This window comes from Eriocheir sinensis, chromosome 13, assembly GCF_024679095.1.
Source record: "Eriocheir sinensis breed Jianghai 21 chromosome 13, ASM2467909v1, whole genome shotgun sequence".
Classification (NCBI taxonomy): domain Eukaryota; kingdom Metazoa; phylum Arthropoda; class Malacostraca; order Decapoda; family Varunidae; genus Eriocheir; species Eriocheir sinensis.
The window spans coordinates 3,384,746-3,403,428 of record NC_066521.1 but is presented as its reverse complement, the minus strand read 5'-3'; the positions used below and the strand labels follow the sequence as shown (position 1 = coordinate 3,403,428).

Below are 18,683 nucleotides of genomic sequence, written 5' to 3'. Positions count from 1 at the left end.
ACGTACATTTCTTGTTTCCTAATATGTAAAACTGTGGACTTCACTATCCTACAGTTATCATTCATTTTACGTAAAGATTTCAACCTAAAGTTACGCAAATTTGCCATTTTTTACACAACGTTTTCAAAGTGCACGCATGGTGCTATTTTATATAAGTTACCTTGAATCCTCGACCAAATCACTCTAGAGACACTCCTGCCTGCTTGTATGCACTAAAACTTGAAGATTTCGTCCTGTTTCCACTTAAATTCGGAGTAAGAACGCAGAGTGTGTTTGAGTTGTTGCAGTGAAAGTCGCCATAACAATCGGCCCCTTACGCGAAGCCAGCGCGCCAAGACTGAAGAGATTTCCCGTCAACTAGTTGTGAAGTCTATGGTTTTAGTATAGAAAAAAAAATTTTAATTGCATTATCCAGATCAATTTCGGATAATCCGTTTTTTCGGATAATCCGCTTTCGGATAATCGGGGTTTTACTGTATATATATATATATATATATATATATATATATATATATATATATATATATATATATATATATATATATATATATATATATATATTTTTTTTTTTATGTCGCGGCCTATTGTGCCATTAGGCTTTTTCACTGGTGGGGCCTTACGGTTGGCCCAGCCCATTGTGGCGCAGGTGAATGTTTATAGTGGCGCCATCTTGCTTTGGCTCATACTGCCCCCCGGAGCTCATCTTTGAGCCTCTCCTTGGAGAGGTAATCTAGAGTCTGTGTTGATAGGTGGTCTTCAGGGCAGCATGTGGGTAGTCTTAGGCCATTCGGTAGTGACTGAAAATTTATATATATATATATATATATATATATATATATATATATATATATATATATATATATATATATATATATATATATATATATATATATATATAGATATATATATATATATATATATATATATATATATATATATATATATATATACAGTCAAACCTCCGTTTTTGTATGCCCTAGTTTTCGTACGATTCGGTTTTCGACGACTTTTTTCGTAAAAATTTTGTCCCAGATTTCGTACTTCTGCCCGGTTTTCGTATACAGGTAACTCTCGATTTACGCGAGTATTGCGTCCTTGAAGAGGTCACATAAATCAAAAACAATGTAAATCAAACAAGAGGTTGGTTTCTGTCGAAAAATAAATACGGTATTTTTCGGCGTATAGCGCGCACCTTTTTCACATAAAAAGTGCCTGAAAGTTTAGCCCTGTGCGTTATACGCCGAATGTACAAATTTTTAATGATTTTTTTCTTCTTTGGGGTGTTTTTAAGGGTCTGTTTTTCGTCTTATCCAATAACAACGGCAAACTTACCTTTATTATTGTTTATAATCCTTCATAGTCCGTAGCTGTCTTATAATATGTTACCATAGAATACAGGGCGATCTAATAACTACTATAAAAAAATTAAATCGGTGGAGGATCGCCCATGCCTTGCTGTTATCCCGTTTTTCCGTCGGGCGCCATTTGTATATCTTGATCGTGATGTCACAGGTGACTTAAGATTGTATGACTAAGGAGCAGTACAACAGTACCACACACTGCGTACTGCACTGGGAAAGAAAAAAATGGGACCACACTACTGCAACCCCACTACTCCAGAAAAAGTACCGCACTACCGCAACTGCACTACTGATTTTTCAATACCGCGCCCACCTCTGCACGTCAACTATCCCATGGTAAGAAAACTCATACAACATTTTTCTGTGCCTGAGACATACTTTTTTTAAGAAAAAACATGTCTCAAAACCACTTTGAATTCTATTTACCAAGGGTAAAAAAATGTATGCCTCTGTAGGCATAAAATGTACCACCGGCCTGCAGGACCAGTGCTGATGTTAACCTTTGGGGGGCTCTGCAGTAGGGTCACATTACATCCAGAGCCTCTTTGTAACGGTACCAGCTATACGGTACGGTACCGGTACTAATACTAGCCAGCCGCTCATGGTGTCCCTCATTTCTTCCTCACACGAGTGAGGCTGAGACTGAGTGCCTGAGTGGATATCCATAAAAAATCATATTGGAAAAAAATACCCATGCTCATTATTAATTATTAATATTAGTGAGAATAATGGGGTAAATATGATATCAGAAACTGTACATCATGAGTCTTGTACGAGGAGTTATTTTGCGCCCGGCCCCCATTTGCATTGTTTACAAACCACACAACCAAACCCATACAACAAACAGCTGCATGCCGCGTGTCACCAGAACCATGTGAATTGTGTCTTGCCTAGTTGTCTGTCATAACTTACAAGTGATGGTGAGAATAATATGCTTATTATGATATCAGAAGCTGTACATGATCAGTATGAACGAGGAGATATTTCGCGCAACACCAGCCCGGCCGCCATTTGCTTTGTTTGAAAACCACACAACCACACCCATACAACTAACAGCTGCATGCCGCGTGTCACCAGAACCGTGTGAATTGTGTCTTGCCTAGTTGTCTGTCATAACCTACGAGTGATGGTGGGAATAATATGCTTATTCACTTCATTCAGTGGAGAGAGAGAGAGAGAGAGAGAGAGAGAGAGAGAGAGAGAGAGAGAGAGAGAGAGAGAGAGAATATCCATATCACCGAGATATCCACTCAGGCACTCAGTCTCAGCCTAACTCGTGTGAGGCTCTGGATGTAATGTGACCCTACTGCAGAGCCCCCCAAAGGTTAACATCAGCACTGGTCCTGCAGGCCGGTGGTACATTTTATGCCTACAGAGGCATACATTTTTTTACCCTTGGTAAATAGAATTCAAAGTGGTTTTGAGACATGTTTTTTCTTTAAAAAATTATGCCTCAGGCACAGAAAAATGTTGTACGAGTTTTCTTACCATGGGATAGTTGACGTGCAGAGGTGGGCGCGGTATTGAAAAATCAGTAGTGCAGTTGCGGTAGTGCGGTACTTTTTCTGGAGTAGTGGTGTTGCAGTAGTGTGGTCCCATTTTTTTCTTTCCCAGTGCAGTACACAGTGTGCGGTACTGTGGTAGTGGTAGTCACTAGTCAGTATAAAAATACTTCAGTGCCTATCCTGGCTATCCATTGACTAACTAGTAACTTGTGAAATACAATAAAAAAAAAGGAGGATTGGGGGGAGGGAGAGAGGGAGGTACGGGAGGAGGAAGGGGGGGGACAGGCCGGGGAGTAGAGGACGGGAAGGGGAGGAGGGGGAGGGAAGGGAATGCGGTATATTCAGAAAGTTTGCGGTAGTGCGGTACTTTTTTTGTGATGCGGTACTACCGCACTTGCCCACCTCTGTTGATGTGTATTGACTAGGAGAAAACTGTTTAATTTGTTTTTGTTTTGCTGTCTGCCCTGTGGTAAGTGGAAGACAAATATAACCTTTCATGTCATTCATTCTACCCACCCATGTCTATTTAGCAAGGATATGTAGTGATTTTATTTCTTTTAATTTTTCCAGGCCTATAAAGTGATCTCGCAGAAGATTCACCTGAAGTCTCTGACCATTGCCCAGCGCGTCAGACTCATTTCGGAGGGGTTGAAGGACCGCCATGAAATGGTACGCAACTGTGTGAAAAAACAGCTGATTCCATCGTGGCTGCGGCAGTCAGGTGGCAAGGTGCTTGACTTCCTCACCTGCTTGGATGTTGAGGCATCTGTCAAGGAAGCAGAGTTGGTCCTCAAGACCATCTTTGAGCTCATTCCTTTCCCTGACCTTGTCAAGAACATTGAACTGGAGGAAGGGAAGCGGCTGGTGAGCCCTAGTAACCTGCGGCCAGAGTCTGCCCTTTACTGGAGGTGTCTGGTGCAGCACTTGAGGTGAGGACATTATTTATAGTTTCTGATGGAGTTTTGGTGGGCTGACAAGTAGAGTACCCTCTCGAGTTTCGCGCTATCTGAGTTTCGTGATCCTCGAGTTTCGCGATCGATCCTAAATTCTTATCATCCCGACTTCTGCGCATTATCGCCCTGAGTTTCGCGTTGCTTTGACTTGTACTGGTCACGTCTACCTACCGTCTGCATTACGCGGGATTCCTTAAGGTGGTGTCACACTGGCCATTTTCCTCCAACCGTTGGGGCTACTGGCAACCGCGGTTGCCCTTGCACTCGACCGGGAGTGAGTTGTCGGTTGTCCGTACGTATGGAAAATGGTTGGGGGTACAAGCAACCGTGCGGCTGTATGTAAACAAATAGATGACAGCAGTGTCTGAGGAGTGAGGAGCAGTGGAAAAAGGCCAACCAAAAGGAAACTCGTAAAGTAGACTGGCAGAGTTGCTTTGTTTACTATTTAATCGATACAGGGCGACTGCTTTGTTTACGTTGTGAATACGGACAACCAACCTTGGCCGTGTGTGACGCACACCTGGAAAAGTTGGAGTTGCCGGTTGCCCCTATCGCCAACGCGGTTGGAGGACAAAGGCTCAGTGTGACACCAGCAGCTTAAAGATGCAGTCACACAAGCTAGTTTCTTGGGAATTTCCCACCGAAATTATCTCCTGACAAATTTTTGCCTAGAATTTATCTTTAATTAAGTTTGGTCATACAGAGGCCTGTTGCATTCTGGGATATATCAGCTGAAAAGCAAAAGAAATAATGGATCCAGACGTGGCAGAGTTTGCTTTGTGGTGTTTGCTGAAAAAATAATGGAGAAAGCATTTGTTGGTTCGTGAGTGGTTAGCTGAGAGACAAAGGGAGTGTGTTACAGCTTGCTACCATTAAATGCTATGAGAACTAAGCAGTGAGGACCCAGACACGATGAGGTAGTGGCTACGCTGCTGCAAGACTCAACCTGGTTACTCCAAGCTTATCTAGCTTTGAGGAACTCATTGTGGTACTGGAATAAACACGCAGATAGCTACTGAACCGATCAGCTGATACACTCTTTTTCTTGTGACCACAACTTACTGAGCTCACGACAAAACAACCGACATGCTGGTGACTGAGTTTCTGACTAGAATTTCAATGAGTTTCTCGTGAAATGCAGCTGACTTTGAATCTGTACAAAATTCTCGAAAAACTAGCGGTTGGGTGACTGTTCACACATGCTGGGGCAGGATTCACTGAGAAGCGCGCTAGTAGTCCGCGGTAAAAGCTACGAACTAATGATTTAACTATCAGTGTCGACTTCAGATTCACAAAGCTTTCGTTTCGTCATAGTTAGAGGCCGCTGATTGGATGAGCGCCGTTGATGACGTCATCGAACTTAGCCAGTCACGAGCATGTATTCAGAACTGTCAGCCAATCGTAAAGCACCCAACTGCCTTCAGCTGCAGCTTCAAAAGACCTGTTCTCTCTTCATATTTTCTTTCTTTTTACACAGTACGTATTTTGAGATAGCAAGGGAGTAAAGTGGGGAAAAAGTCAGCTTCTCTACGGGGCAGAACAAATAAGTGGTTTTTCAGTGTTTTAATACCATGAGTTTCGCGATCCGCGAGTTTAGCGCTATGCCTGCAGAACGAAGCAACCGCGAAACTCGGGAGGGTACTGTAGTGAACAAATGCTTCTCAGGAGATGCCTTGGCTTTTTATTTTTTTATTTTTTTTTATTTTTTATTTTTTTTTGTCATCAGCTGTATTTGCTGTAAGGTAGATTTCCCAGTTCTGGTACCATCTTAACCTGTAGTGTCACAGATGTTAAAAATACATCAGCTGCTCTCAGACATTTGAGCGTCGAAGAAATATGAGATACGTCGCCCTCCTATCATCCTTTTCCTGATAAATTACATCCTCAAAACGTCTCCATTTACTGCTCTCATGACCCTGCTAACATGAATATCGTCTTGTTTTCTTTTCATTAGTTTTCAATTTTGTAGCGGTTTATGCTTCATTATAATTGTGGTAGCTGACTTATGGCACTTTGACCCCGCTAATATGAACACATTCTAATTTCCATTACTTACTCTCCCCATTTCTAGTGCTTTTTGGTGCGTGTTGTGTTGTGGTAGTGAAACCTTGTACGATATGAATTATGATATGACTTTTGGTTTGTCGTATGGAAAACAAATACATATTATTCAAAAAATATTCACACTCTGAAAGGCAACACTCACACGAAGTATCCGTGTATCCGAAGTCAGTCTCTCTCTCTCTCTCTCTCTCTCTCTCTCTCTCTCTCTCTCTCTCTCTCACACCCACACCCACACACACACACCCACAGGATATCAGAAAGTTGGAAAGAATACAGAGAATTGCAACTAAAATGGTCCCAAAACTTTCGAATATGACGTATGAAGAGAGATTGAAGGAGTTGGACTTGATGACACTGGAACAAAGAAGGGAGAGAGGAGATCTGATCACACTGTAAAAGTTGGTAAATAAGTTTGATGAGGTGGATAGAGATGATCTCTTCTCTACTGCGAGAACGCAGGGGCTGAGAGGTCATGGAAAGAAACTTAATAAAGGAACCTGCTTGAGTGACTTGAAGAAGTATAGTTTTCCACATAGAAGTATTACCACATGGAACAGCTTGCAAAGTGAGAAAATTATCTCGGATTGCCAGTTTGGATTCAGGAGAGGGACGTCTAGCGTCACCAACTTGTTGTGTTATTACTCAAGGGTGACAGATTTAATACAGGAGAGAGAAGGCTGGGGGGATGGAGTGTACCAGGATTTGAAAGAGGCATTTGACAAAGTACCGCACAGAAGACTAATTTGGAAAATTAAAAATAGGGTTGGAGTGGGTGATGGGCTGATTAAGTGGCTGGAGGACTTCCTACCTAACAGGGTAATGAGGACGATAATCAGAGACAGGGTTTCCAGCTGGTGCCAAGAGATGAGTGGGGTCCCGCAAGGTTCGGTGCTGGCACCAATGATGTTTGCTGTTTATATAAATGATATGGTGGACGGAGTGACCAGCTATGTGAGTTTGTTTGCAGATGATGCAAAACTATTGAGATGAGTGAAAAATGTGAAGGACTGGGTGGCATTGCAAAGGGACCTGGATAGAATATGGGAGTGGAGTGGTACATGGCAGATGGAGTTCAACCTTGGGAAATGTAAAAGAATGGAGTTTGGTAGGAGTGGCAGATGTGAAAGTGGTTATAAGATGGGAAGTGAGATAATTTGCAGAGAAGTGGAGGAAAAAGATTTGGGAGTGACTGTCTCAGAGTACATGTCACAGGACAAACACATCAACAGGATATCGGGACAAACTATGAATTTGTTGAGAAACATAAGGACAGCATTTGTATACTTGGATGGGGAGATGATGAAGAAAATAATAGTCACAATGATAAGGCCAAGGTTAAAGTATGCAGCAGTGGTCTGGTCTCCTCACGAAAAGAAGAACATAAGGAAGCTGGAAAGAGTGCAGAGAGTGGCAACAAAGATGGTACTGGAACTTTGAGATCGGACTTATGGAAGAGACTCAATAGCATGGGGCTCACAACCCTGGAGAGAAGAAAAGAGATCTGATAGTGGTGTACAGGGTTGCGAACGGAGTGGAGCATTTGGACAGAGAGGACCTGTGTGTGAGGAACGAGAGAGAAACAAGAGGGCATGGAAAGAAGTTGAGCGCGACCACGTGCAGGAGAGATGTGAAAAAGTTTAGCTTCCCAAACAGAAGCATTGACCCATGGAATAGACTGAAGGAGGAGGTGGTTTGTGCAAGAAACATTCATTTTATATATATATATATATATATATATATATATATATATATATATATATATATATATATATATATATATATATATATATATATATATATATATATATATATATATATATATATATATATATATATATATATATATATATATATATATATATATATACAAATTAATGCTAGATTATGCGAAAACTCATATTTTATACATACAAGGAAACTCCATGTCATTTAAAATTACTTATTTCACACTTTCACAGGGCAAGTAACTACTTATGATGTATATACTACTGAGGTTCATTTACGAATTACGATAGAGCAGGAGTATTAGCAAACATTATCTGCTACAGGAAATCCCGGGATCACGTGAGGGTTAGGTGTAGTGCGGCGACGGCCTGATGAATGAGCCTCCCATAACCCACTTGGCGAGTGGGGGTACCTCTTTGGCCGACTCGGTAGGGAGTGGCTCTCTTGTCACGCTGGTCGCGGGTTCAATCCCAGCCCAGGCAGCCGGCAAATACCCTCTCCTGGTCTTGATTAATTTCTCGTGTGTTGTTTCGATACACGCAGAAGTCGTGTTGGGAAATAGAAAGGAAAATAAGCTCGTGGGGCATGAAACTGGTGGCATAGCGGTGGGCATCCTATCCTGCGGTTCTGTTGAGTTTCCCCGAAGGGGTAACAGGTAGGATGGCCCATGCTCTCCGAGGATAATAGAAAATGGGAGAGTTGGAGGTATGTCTCTACGGGGACATTGTGAAATTGTGCACCAAAATGGGTCACTGTCTAAAGGTCTCAACACACAGAAATTAATCTACATGGGGGGAAAGCCGTGTAGTGTGGCGACGGCCTGATGAACGAGCCTCCCATAACCCACTTAGCCAGTGGGGTACCTCTTTGGCCGACTCGGTAAGGAGTGGCTCTCCCGTCACGCTGGTCGCGGGTTCAATCCCAGGCAGCCGGGGAATACCCTCTCCTTGTTGTGATTAATTTCTTGTGTGTTTCGATACACGCAGAGGACGTGTGGGACCAAGAGAGTAATAGAAAAAAGAGAATAGAAAATCTCATCATTAAATAGGTTCCTGGACATGTCACGTTTAGGGTTTCCTGTTTTGGGGATTTTATAGCATCTTGGGATTCCGGGAAAAAGCAAGACATTTCCCGTAGCAGATAATGTTTGCTAATACTCCTGCTCTATCGTAATTCGTAAATGAACCTCAGTAGTATATACATCATAAGTAGTTACTTGCCCTGTGAAAGTGTGAAATAAGTATTTTTAAATGACATGGAGTTTCCTTGTATGTATAGAATATGAGTTTTTGCTTACACTAGCATATCCATGTGGAAGCTTGGCCAGTGGCACAGGCCACCCCAGTGACCCCCACCACTGCAAACTACACAGAAAATGAAACTATGGAGTAACCTGTGCATATATTCAACATGAAGAATAATTTGGACATCATATTCCACAAAAGCTAACCAAAAAACTGAAAATTCTAAAATACCCTGAAATAAAAGAATGATAGATATAACCTGGTATTTTGTCATTGTACGTATTGAAACAAAGCTGAAGAAAACAATAAAAATTCTGCAATGCACATACAAAATCATAAGTAGAATATTTGGAATTTAGGCCCAACTCTCCAGGCATGGTAAACAAAAAAAAGTGAAATGGGACTCAAAACACTCAATACTAGAGTATAGAATGGCCTGGGAAAAAAAAAAAATCAGACAGCTGCAAACGCAGTCATACACTCTAAGAATTATTCATGAAATAACATTTCAAAAAGCACAAATAGTCAATACTAAGATCACTGAGCTTTGATCTTAATTTGGAGTGGCCACCTTCAGTGACCCCCACCAAGCCTCCATGCTCCACAGAGAGAGATATGCCTGGGACCCAGGCATCTCTCTCTCTCTCTCTCTCTCTCTCATACATTTTCATATTTTGTAGCAGATATAAGAGAAAAGTAATAAAAAAGTATCCCGGGATTTCCCGGGATTTTACAAATTTCCCGGGAAGAAGAAAAAAAATTATGGCCGGGATCCCGAGATCTCGGGATCCCGGCCATAAAGTTATTTAAAGCTATTTAAAATCACGTTATTTAAACATAATTTCCCCATAGGAAACATGGTAATAAAGGGGTTATGTTCCTGGACACTGGGAAAGTCTGCCTCTTTTTGGGGATTTTGTTACTCTAACCTTAAAAAAAAAAAAAAACATTATTAATACATTAGTAGGTCACGGAAACAACAAACACATGTTCTCAATTTATTTAAATTTGCTCTTCACCTGCGTCGGCCACGGTCCCTCCTCGATCTTCATCTTGATTTTGATGTCAAAGGTGGCTTGGGATTTCTCCCCAGCCAGACCTTTGTGTAGTGCGGCGACTATGCCTGATGAACGAGCCTCCCATAACCCACTTAGCCAGCGGGGTACCTCTTTGGCCGACTCAGTAAGGAGTGGCTCTCCCGTCACGCTGGTCGCGGGTTCAATCCCAGGCAGCCGGCGTATACGCTGATCCTGATTAATTTCTTGTGTGTTTCGATACACGCAGAAGGACGTGTGGGACCGAGAGAGTAATAGAAAAAAGAGAATAGAAAATCTTGTCATTAAATTTGTATCGGCAGCTCCTGTGAAAGAAAACAAAACATGTGGAAAGTCTGTGTTCTACTCGGGGCAAGGTATCATTGCCTACATCTTGCACGCCACATGCTCTCCAGAAACTTTCACTGCCTCAATCACTCGTCCATTCGTCTCTCCACTCAGCCCCAGCAGCAGCACCTTCCACTCCCTTCCAGTCCTCCCATTCACCTCACGTCCCATCTCACTCAGAAACACCTGCATCATCTTCGTTCTCTCTCTGTCATACTTCTTACATTTACCCCACGCTCCCGTCACCAGCTGCTCCCTTCACCTCCACCACTCCGCCTCACTTGCCTCCTTCCTCTTCCTTTGACTACCCATGCTATTGGTGACAAAGATAACTCCTTTAAGTTAAAGTTTTCTAAAGAAAGAATTGCTACATTACATTTGTAAGTCACTGACACAACAAAAACACGTCCTCACACTCACCATCACTCTGGTGATGCGTCACTGGTTGTCGTCGTCGTCTGCCGAATCCTCACCCCACTCTCTTTCCTCCCTCCTCACCCCGTCCTTCCACCTCCTGTGAGGAGGTGGAAGGACGCTTGGGTAGTAGAGGTCAAAATGCAGTGTACGCATTCCAGAGAAACGTTCCACTCACAGTGCCGACTAGCTTCAGACTGAGGAGAAAGACAGTGTCTTCGCGCGGTGATGTCATTGAGCGTGATGTCATCGATGAAATGCGTGTTAAATCGAACATATTGTGTTAGTTAAATGTACAGTAGAGCCCCATTTAGCGCGAGAATTAGGTGGATGAACGCGGTCGTGCTAACTGAATTCGTGCTAATTGAATAAAGTAACCAATATGAAAAAATTATTTGGCGCATGCATGGGTCTGACTTTTGGGTTTGATAATTACTCAAAATAATCACTCACATTAAAAAAAAAAAAAAACTACGATTGGCTGAGCTCTGAAAACACCCTTGTGATTCGCTGGGAGTCCGATGATGTCATCGCCAGCGCTCACCCGGTAAGTGGCCTCGCTGCCTTAAGGCAGTATCACTCTTGGACAATCGGCAAATCCAAATTTTCCGGGTGTGCGTCACACACGGCCAAGGTCAGTTGCCCATATCCACATCCACAACGTAAACAAAGCACTTGCCCCGTATCAACATGGCGTCGTCTGCTAAAGTTAGGGCTCTTGTGGCTTGTGCCGCGCATCATGGCGGCTTGGCGCAATTCAAAATTCAGTCATGGTGGCTGCTCGCGCTAACTGAGGCTTTCGCGCTAATCAATTTTTTTCTTGGTAGATGGTGGCTCGTGCTAATTGCAGTTCACGCTAATTGATCTTGCGCTAAGTGGGGCTCTACTGTATCTCCTTAAATATCAACTTGTGTTAAATCAAAAATGCGTTATTTAAACTCGTGTTAATCGAGAGGTGACTATCAATAGATGATAGAAAGAGATGCAACGTTGCGGTGTAATTTCACCCTTAAAGGACGGGCTAGAGGGTGATTTTCTGCTCGCAAGCATGTGTCACTTTGATAAAATTAGGCAAAATAGGTGTTCTTAACCCGTACCGTACTGGCGACGCGTATACACTTCAGCGCCTATGGATGCAGGAAATACTGGCGATGCGTATGCACGTCGCACTTGCTAAACACTGGTACAGTCGATGTAGCGGGTTTATTTTTGCTACAGAGACTGCTGTAGACAATTGCAACACTGCGCGAGTGCGTTTGTAGCATTGGCAACACTACCCAAGCTGGGGAGGAATCCCATGCCGCCTGTGACATCAATATCAAGATCAAGACCAAGTGTAAACAATGTCGCGGCAGCCCACTCCTAGCCACTGCCACGGCTATGGTGATAGACAGTAAGTTTGAGGTTTCCTCATCTGAAGAAGACGTGGGAGCACTTTCAGACTCTGGAAATTTTTGATTGTAGAAAATACCATTTGTGTAAGGCATTATATGTGTGCGAGCGAGCTAAAATTCTGAAAATCGCACACTTATACCCCATGAAATGGTGCTCTCTGGAGTAATCTACACTCCACCACTCAACAAAAATGGGCTACCTGGCCTCTATCACTTGTCAAATCCTCCATAAACCATCACAGGGGCCGTTTCCAGCCACACCGTGGTAACACTGCATGGAGTTCTGGGAAAAATAGGTCCATGACATATGTTTTTTTCTTATTTTTTCCACGTTTTACATCACATGGAACATTCTTAAGCCCCCCCCCAAAGGCCAGTACTGGGGGAGCCAAAAATATATAAATCGGCCGGTACTGTACGTGTTAATCAGTGCCCTGTGTGGCAATTTGTGACTAAAACACAATAATTCATAGACCTTTTACACTACCAATTTTTCATTTACATGATGAAAGAAACGAAGTCCCTCAGTTGCAGCACGGCGAGATATGATGTTGGGAAGTACAAATCTTGGCAAAAAATCAGATGACAGGAATTCTCGCACCCCGCCATTCTGCCTTTCTCTGCCTGAGTGGGAATTCCTGCCAGCCGTCCTCTAAGGGTCAACCCCTTCAACACGATGATGCGTATACTGTGTCCTTATGTGCGCCATACCATATCTGAGGACGCGCATACTGCGTCCTGGCTCACTATAGCCAGTATACGAGTTATTTCATCTCTGTATATTTATGCTTACATCTCAAAATTATCAATTAACTTGTTTCTTTATGTGCACCATTTAATTCTGCATGTTTTCATATCTAATACATGATGATTATGTTGAGTTTATGGCTGAAAACTTGTTATATTCAATAGCGACATTTGAAATCTGGCGTGCGCGATGATCTTGGATACGGCGCAGGGCGCTGTTTTGGCCCGGCCATAGTGAAGGGGTTAAGTGGTAGAAGACTGGTAGTAAAAGGAGGGGAGGAGTATGTGTTTCATTTTGTGAGGCAACCATATGACATCTGCATGTTCCAGTTTTGGTCTAATTATAGTTATTAATTTTTCATCATATCTCTATCTAGGAGTATAATGAAATGACATTTTTATATTCCTTAGCATTTTGTATGTTTCTCCAAATATGTATTGTGTTTGTATGGGCAGTGGTCTCCTCTTCATCCCATGGGACACACATCAGGTCAGGTGTGTGTGTGATGAGAAGGGGAGGGGCGTGGTGGTAGATGTGAGTTTGGGTTGCTTTCACAGTCACTTTGTTTGTTTTGATTGTTACCAATGGCGGAGATCGATGCTATAGTTTTCTAAGTGAAACGGGCCTATGGGGTAGTGGTGGCTGCAGAGGAAGCGAGAGGTGTTGAGAGTGTGTGCCAAGGTGCGGGACTAGGCTAACCCCGCAGCCACCACTACCTCATCAGCCAGTTTTACGTGGAAATACTATAGCGGCGATCGACGCCATTGGTAACGATCAAAACAAACAAAATGACTGTGAAAGCGGCCCTTAACCCGTACAGTGTTTAGTACATCCATATACGTACGTACCCCTTAGGGAAGTGTTTAGTACGTATATATATATATGCAAGCTCTTTTGAGGGCTTATACGCCCTTTATTTTTGTTTGTATATGTAACATTGTTCATTGACAGTAAAGAGGACTAATTTGACAAGTCTTCGTATTTTTAAATGGATGTTAAATGGCCTTTCTGTACATTTGTCAGCATTCCAACCAAAATCATTATACAAGAAGGGAAGTTACTTTCTTCTAGGTAATTACTCCTTGATTCTATAATCAGTAAGGCGTGTGGAATTGTAAATTATGGTTCAGAGTAATCGGAAATGAAAACTTATCGTCGGAAGCTTCATAGTGTTTTGTTGAACTTTGAGAACTACGGTTGTAGAACAGACGGCCTTGAAGCGAGCGGTGTTGCCTGATGCGCATCCTTTCATTTTCTCGTACTTACAATTCCTGTTTATTTTTTTAGGTTTTTGTGATGTAAAGAAGTGCTTATACATTACTCATGCTTTAGGGTTGTGAGAAGTGTTTATAATTGAAAGAATATAGGCTCTAATAAAAATTTAAGATAAATTTCCCTTTCCGGGTATGACACCGTTAGCTCTGAGACGAAGACAAATAAGAGGACGAACACTCTAGGGTTCCATTCCTCACATATAAATAATATATATATATCAAATAATTTGTAATTTTTTTTTACATTTTAAAGGGCAAATAAAAAAAATACGAAAAAAGTGCAACCTGGCATGACCCCTGTCGATGACAAAAGACAACACTGTACGGGTTAATGTTGACAGACAAGCTTGAGAAGAGATAAAAATGTACCCAGCTCATCCCCACATGTACACTTCACCATGGCCATGACTGGACTCACTCCTGCTGACTAGAATCCAGATCAAATTCAGGTGTATCAAACTTTTAACCACCACTGACCTTTTTTCAGAGAGGAAGGCGCTGAAGAGGCTCTAGAACAGATTCTTCCTGACCTCACCCACTTCTGCTCCTACCTGAGTTCATTTGTGTTGGCTGAGGTCAAGGTGGGGGAGGATGAGCAGGATGCAGCCATTCGCTTCATGGAGAGAGAATTCATCACCAACCAGCTCATATCCATGGCCCTGGTGTATGACCTTTCCGACGAGGTAAAGAATTACCCATTTTATGACATTCACTTCAAGATGTAAAGGTTTGGACAGCTCTGATGCTGGGTGACATGCTTACCTCTGGCTTATAATGTTATTTTTAACTTGCTGTTAGACAATCCAATATTGGCTTCCCACTATGACGAGTGAATTACATACATAATGATGATGACAATAATCTTAAATGAATTGATTGAGTAATGGCATGATGAAGTTGGCACACCATTTGCATCAGTGAAGCAGACTGTCACTCCCTAACCGTGGCAGGTTGGGCGCCGATCCCTGGATCAAATGGTGCGGAATCTGCTGGTGTCAGAAAAAGTTAGAGAGTCCCTGGTGAAGGGTCTGGTGGAGATCTTCAGCAAGCTGCATCCCCTCAGCACCAGGATCAACCAGTTGGCTGAGATCATCTCTGAGATCCGTGAGCCTCTCTGCAGGACAGTGGAGCAGCCAATATCTGAGGAAGAAGAGAGGAAGAAAAAGCTGAAGGTGAGTATAAAAGAGTAAAGGAATAGGATGATGCAGGCTTACTTATGACTTAAATGATTGGATGGGAGGCTGATAGAACATCTTTGTTGTAATTCAAGCTGTGTATATGCATAAGGATTTTCATAGTATACTAATGTATGGGGTAGCAATTGTTTGAGAGCCCTTGTACAATCTCTGGTAAGAAATATACATAATTTTAGCAGAAGTGAGACAGGAGACAAAATGTGGAACGTCTTATATCTCATGGGTGATGCTCAGATGCAAAATATGCTTTCTTGTTTTCAATGGGTTAAAGTCACACTGCAGTGCCTGAAAATAGTCAGCTGGCTTTTAAACCTTGTTCACACACCAAACCCTTTGGGTGGAGCCCAAATGCAACAGTATTCCAGAATTACATGCTGGAGGACTGGAACAAATAAATGGTGTAAACCCTGAGAGCTTTTGGTGCCTTTTATATTTTTTTATTGATTTATCTTACAGGTTGCCAGCTTGAAGGTAAAGATAAATCAAGTGCGTGAGGAACTTCAGGAGAGCATGTCAAAACTTGACTTGGAGAAGGCTCAGACACAAAAGAACGAACTGTTGGATTTAGAGGCCCAGTTGTCTCAGCCCAGCTTGATCAGCACAACAACAGAGGAGGTAATATTGGTGTGGCAGGCCAGTGCACATTCTGTTTCATCACTTATTCTTCCTACCTTAGTAGAATGTAGTTCTTCATTGTACCTTCAAAATGACAGCTAAGAATGGTTGCATAAGCTGGTGTCACACTTTTTTTTTTTCAGCATAGGAAACAACTCAAGGGCAACAAAAAGAAAGTGTAGAAAAAAAGCCCGATAATCGTTGCTCCAAAAAGCAAAAAGTAAAGAGCGGCCAAAAGAGAGGTCAATTTTGCATGGAGAGGTGTCTTGATACACTACTCTTGAAAGAGGTCAAGTCATAAGCAGGAGGAAATACAGACGAAGGAAGGCTGTTCCATAGTTTACCAGTGAAAGGGATGAAAGAATGGAGATGTTGGTTATCTCTTGCATAAGGAGATGATACAGAACGTCCAACCTCGAGGAAGCTGATTTAGTAAGAGAGGAGATGTGAAGTTTCCAGTTGAGATTTTGAGCTAAGAATTGACCGAGGATGTTTAGTGTTGAAGAAGGTGACAGCTGAGTGTTGTTGAAGAATAGGGGATAGGTGTTTGGAAGATTGTGTTGGGTTGATAGGTGGAAATATTCAGTTTTTGAGGCATTGAAGGACACAAGATTCCTCTTACCTCAATTGGAAATAAGAACAAGGTCTGAGGTTAAGCATTCTGTAGCCTCCAGTCTGGAGTCTTGTAATTCTTGTTGGGAGGGTCTTCTGTTGAAAGAAGTTGAATAATGCAGAGTGGAGTCATCAGCGTATGAGTGGATAGGACAGTTTGTTATGGAAAGAAGATCATTGATGATTAACAGGGAGAGAGTGGGTGATAGTTCTGCAGGACACCACTATTGATAGCTTCAGGGGAAGAACAGTAACTGTCTACCAGAGCAGAGATAGAACGGCCAGAAAGGAAACTGGAGATAAAGGAACAGAGAGAAGGATAGAATCTGAAGGAGTGTAGTTTATAAAGTGTTGTGCCAGACTCAATCAAAAACTTTTGATATATCTAGCACAACTGAGAAAGTTTCACCGAAACTACGAAGAGAGGATGACCATGAGTCAGCTAAGCAAGAAGATCGCCCTTGCGGAACCCATATTGGCGATCAGATAGAAGATCAGATAGGATTAATGCTTTTGAATCTTCTGGTTAAGGATTGATTCAAAAGCTTCAGATATATAGGAAAGAAAAGCTATAGGACGGTAGTTTGAGGGATTGGAATGGTCACCCTTCTTAGGCACAGGCTGCATGAAGGCATACTTCCAGCAGGAAGGAAAGGTAGATGTTGATAGGCAGAGATGATAGAGTTTGACCAGGCAGGGTGTCAGCACGGAAGCACAGTTTTTAAGGACAATAGGAGGCACTCCATCAAGTCCATCAGCCTTCAGAGAGTTGAGGCCAGAGAGGGCATAGAAAACATCATTCTTAAGAATATTAATAACAGGCATAAAGGAGTCAGAGGGGGGATGAGTGGGAGGAATATGCCCAGAATTGCCTAGAGTGGAGTTTTTACAGAAAGTTTGAGTGAAGAGTTCAGCCTTAGAGATAAATGAGACGGTGGTGCTGCCGTCAGGGTTTAGGAGAGGAGGAAAAGATGAAGTGAAACTGGAAGAGATATTTTTGGCCAGCTGCCAGAAGTCCCTGGAAGAATTAGAAAAAGCAAGGTTGTGGCATTTTCTAGTACGAAGGCTCTGGTACCTTTTGTGAGCTGCCTCTCTATCATTAATAGCACGAGAGCAAGCATGATTGAACCAAGGTTTTTTAAAAGCATGAGGTGTAGAGAAAGTATGTGGAATGTGTGCCTCCATTCCAGAGACAATCACCTCTGTGATGCGCTGGGCACACACAGAGTGGTCTTTCTCCTGGAAGCAGTAGTCATTCCACGGGAAATTGGAGAAGTACATCCTCAGGTCGTCCCACCTAGCGGAAGCAAAATGCCAGAAGCATCGCCTCGTTGGTGGGTCCAGAGGATGTTCAGGAGCGATAGGACAGAATACAGGAATAAGGTTGTGATCAGAGGAGCCCAAAAAAGAGAACAGTTTGATAGAGTAAGCTGAAGGATTAGAGGTTAGGAAGAGGTCTAGAATGTTGGGCGTATCTCCAAGGTAGTCAGGAATATGTGTAGGGTGCTGAACCAACTGCTCTAGATCCTTGAGGATAGCAAAGTTGTTGGCTTGTTCATGAGGCTGGTCAGTGAAAGAGGATGGAAGCCAAAGCTGGTGGTGAACATTGAAATCTCCTAGAATGGAGATTTCAGCAAAAGGAGAGTGAGTCAAGATGTGCTCCACTTTAGAGTACAAATAGTCAAAGAATTTTACATAGTTAGTAGAGTTAGGTAAGAGATAAACAGCACATAGTAACAATGAAGTCTTAGCCAGATGTTGGAAAATTCAGAAGAGTCAAGGTCGTGGGCAGGAGAGCAAGTGATGTCGTTGCGCACGTAGGCGCAACATCCAGCTTTGGATTGAAATTTAGGATAGAGATAGTAGGAGGGAACAGAGTAGAGATTGCTGTCAGTAGCTGCTGAGACCTGAGTTTCGGTGAGGTTTAATGGAGGAGAGATGGTGTTCCACAGAATGGAAATTGGAACGAAGACTGCGAATGTTGCAGAAATTAATCAAAAAGAGGCCAGAGGAGTTATCAAGACACCTCTTAACCTGGTAGCAGCGGGGATCTTGTTTCTTAAAGGCCCCTCTAAGCGAGGAAAATGAGAAAAAATCGTTACTCACACAAACCATTTCATAATATATATCAATGCATTTGTGATCAGTTTATGTATCATCTATTTTGGGGGTTTATATCACGGCATAAATTTGGCC

The 18,683-nt window shown here is 42.5% G+C and overlaps 1 protein-coding gene across 3 annotated transcripts in view; it reads left to right on the top strand.

Annotated features, from left to right (window-relative positions):
• The window catches only part of LOC126997882 (condensin complex subunit 3-like), a 155,972-nt gene that overhangs the window by 45,533 nt on the left and 91,756 nt on the right, over window positions 1–18,683 (top strand). For all 3 annotated transcript variants that reach the window (XM_050859099.1, XM_050859098.1, XM_050859097.1), the window contains exons 6-9: window positions 3,437–3,795; window positions 14,552–14,747; window positions 15,015–15,236; window positions 15,717–15,875. In XM_050859099.1, coding sequence (XP_050715056.1) covers window positions 3,437–3,795; window positions 14,552–14,747; window positions 15,015–15,236; window positions 15,717–15,875 — 936 coding nt within the window. The remainder of the gene's footprint in view (window positions 1–3,436; window positions 3,796–14,551; window positions 14,748–15,014; window positions 15,237–15,716; window positions 15,876–18,683) is intronic.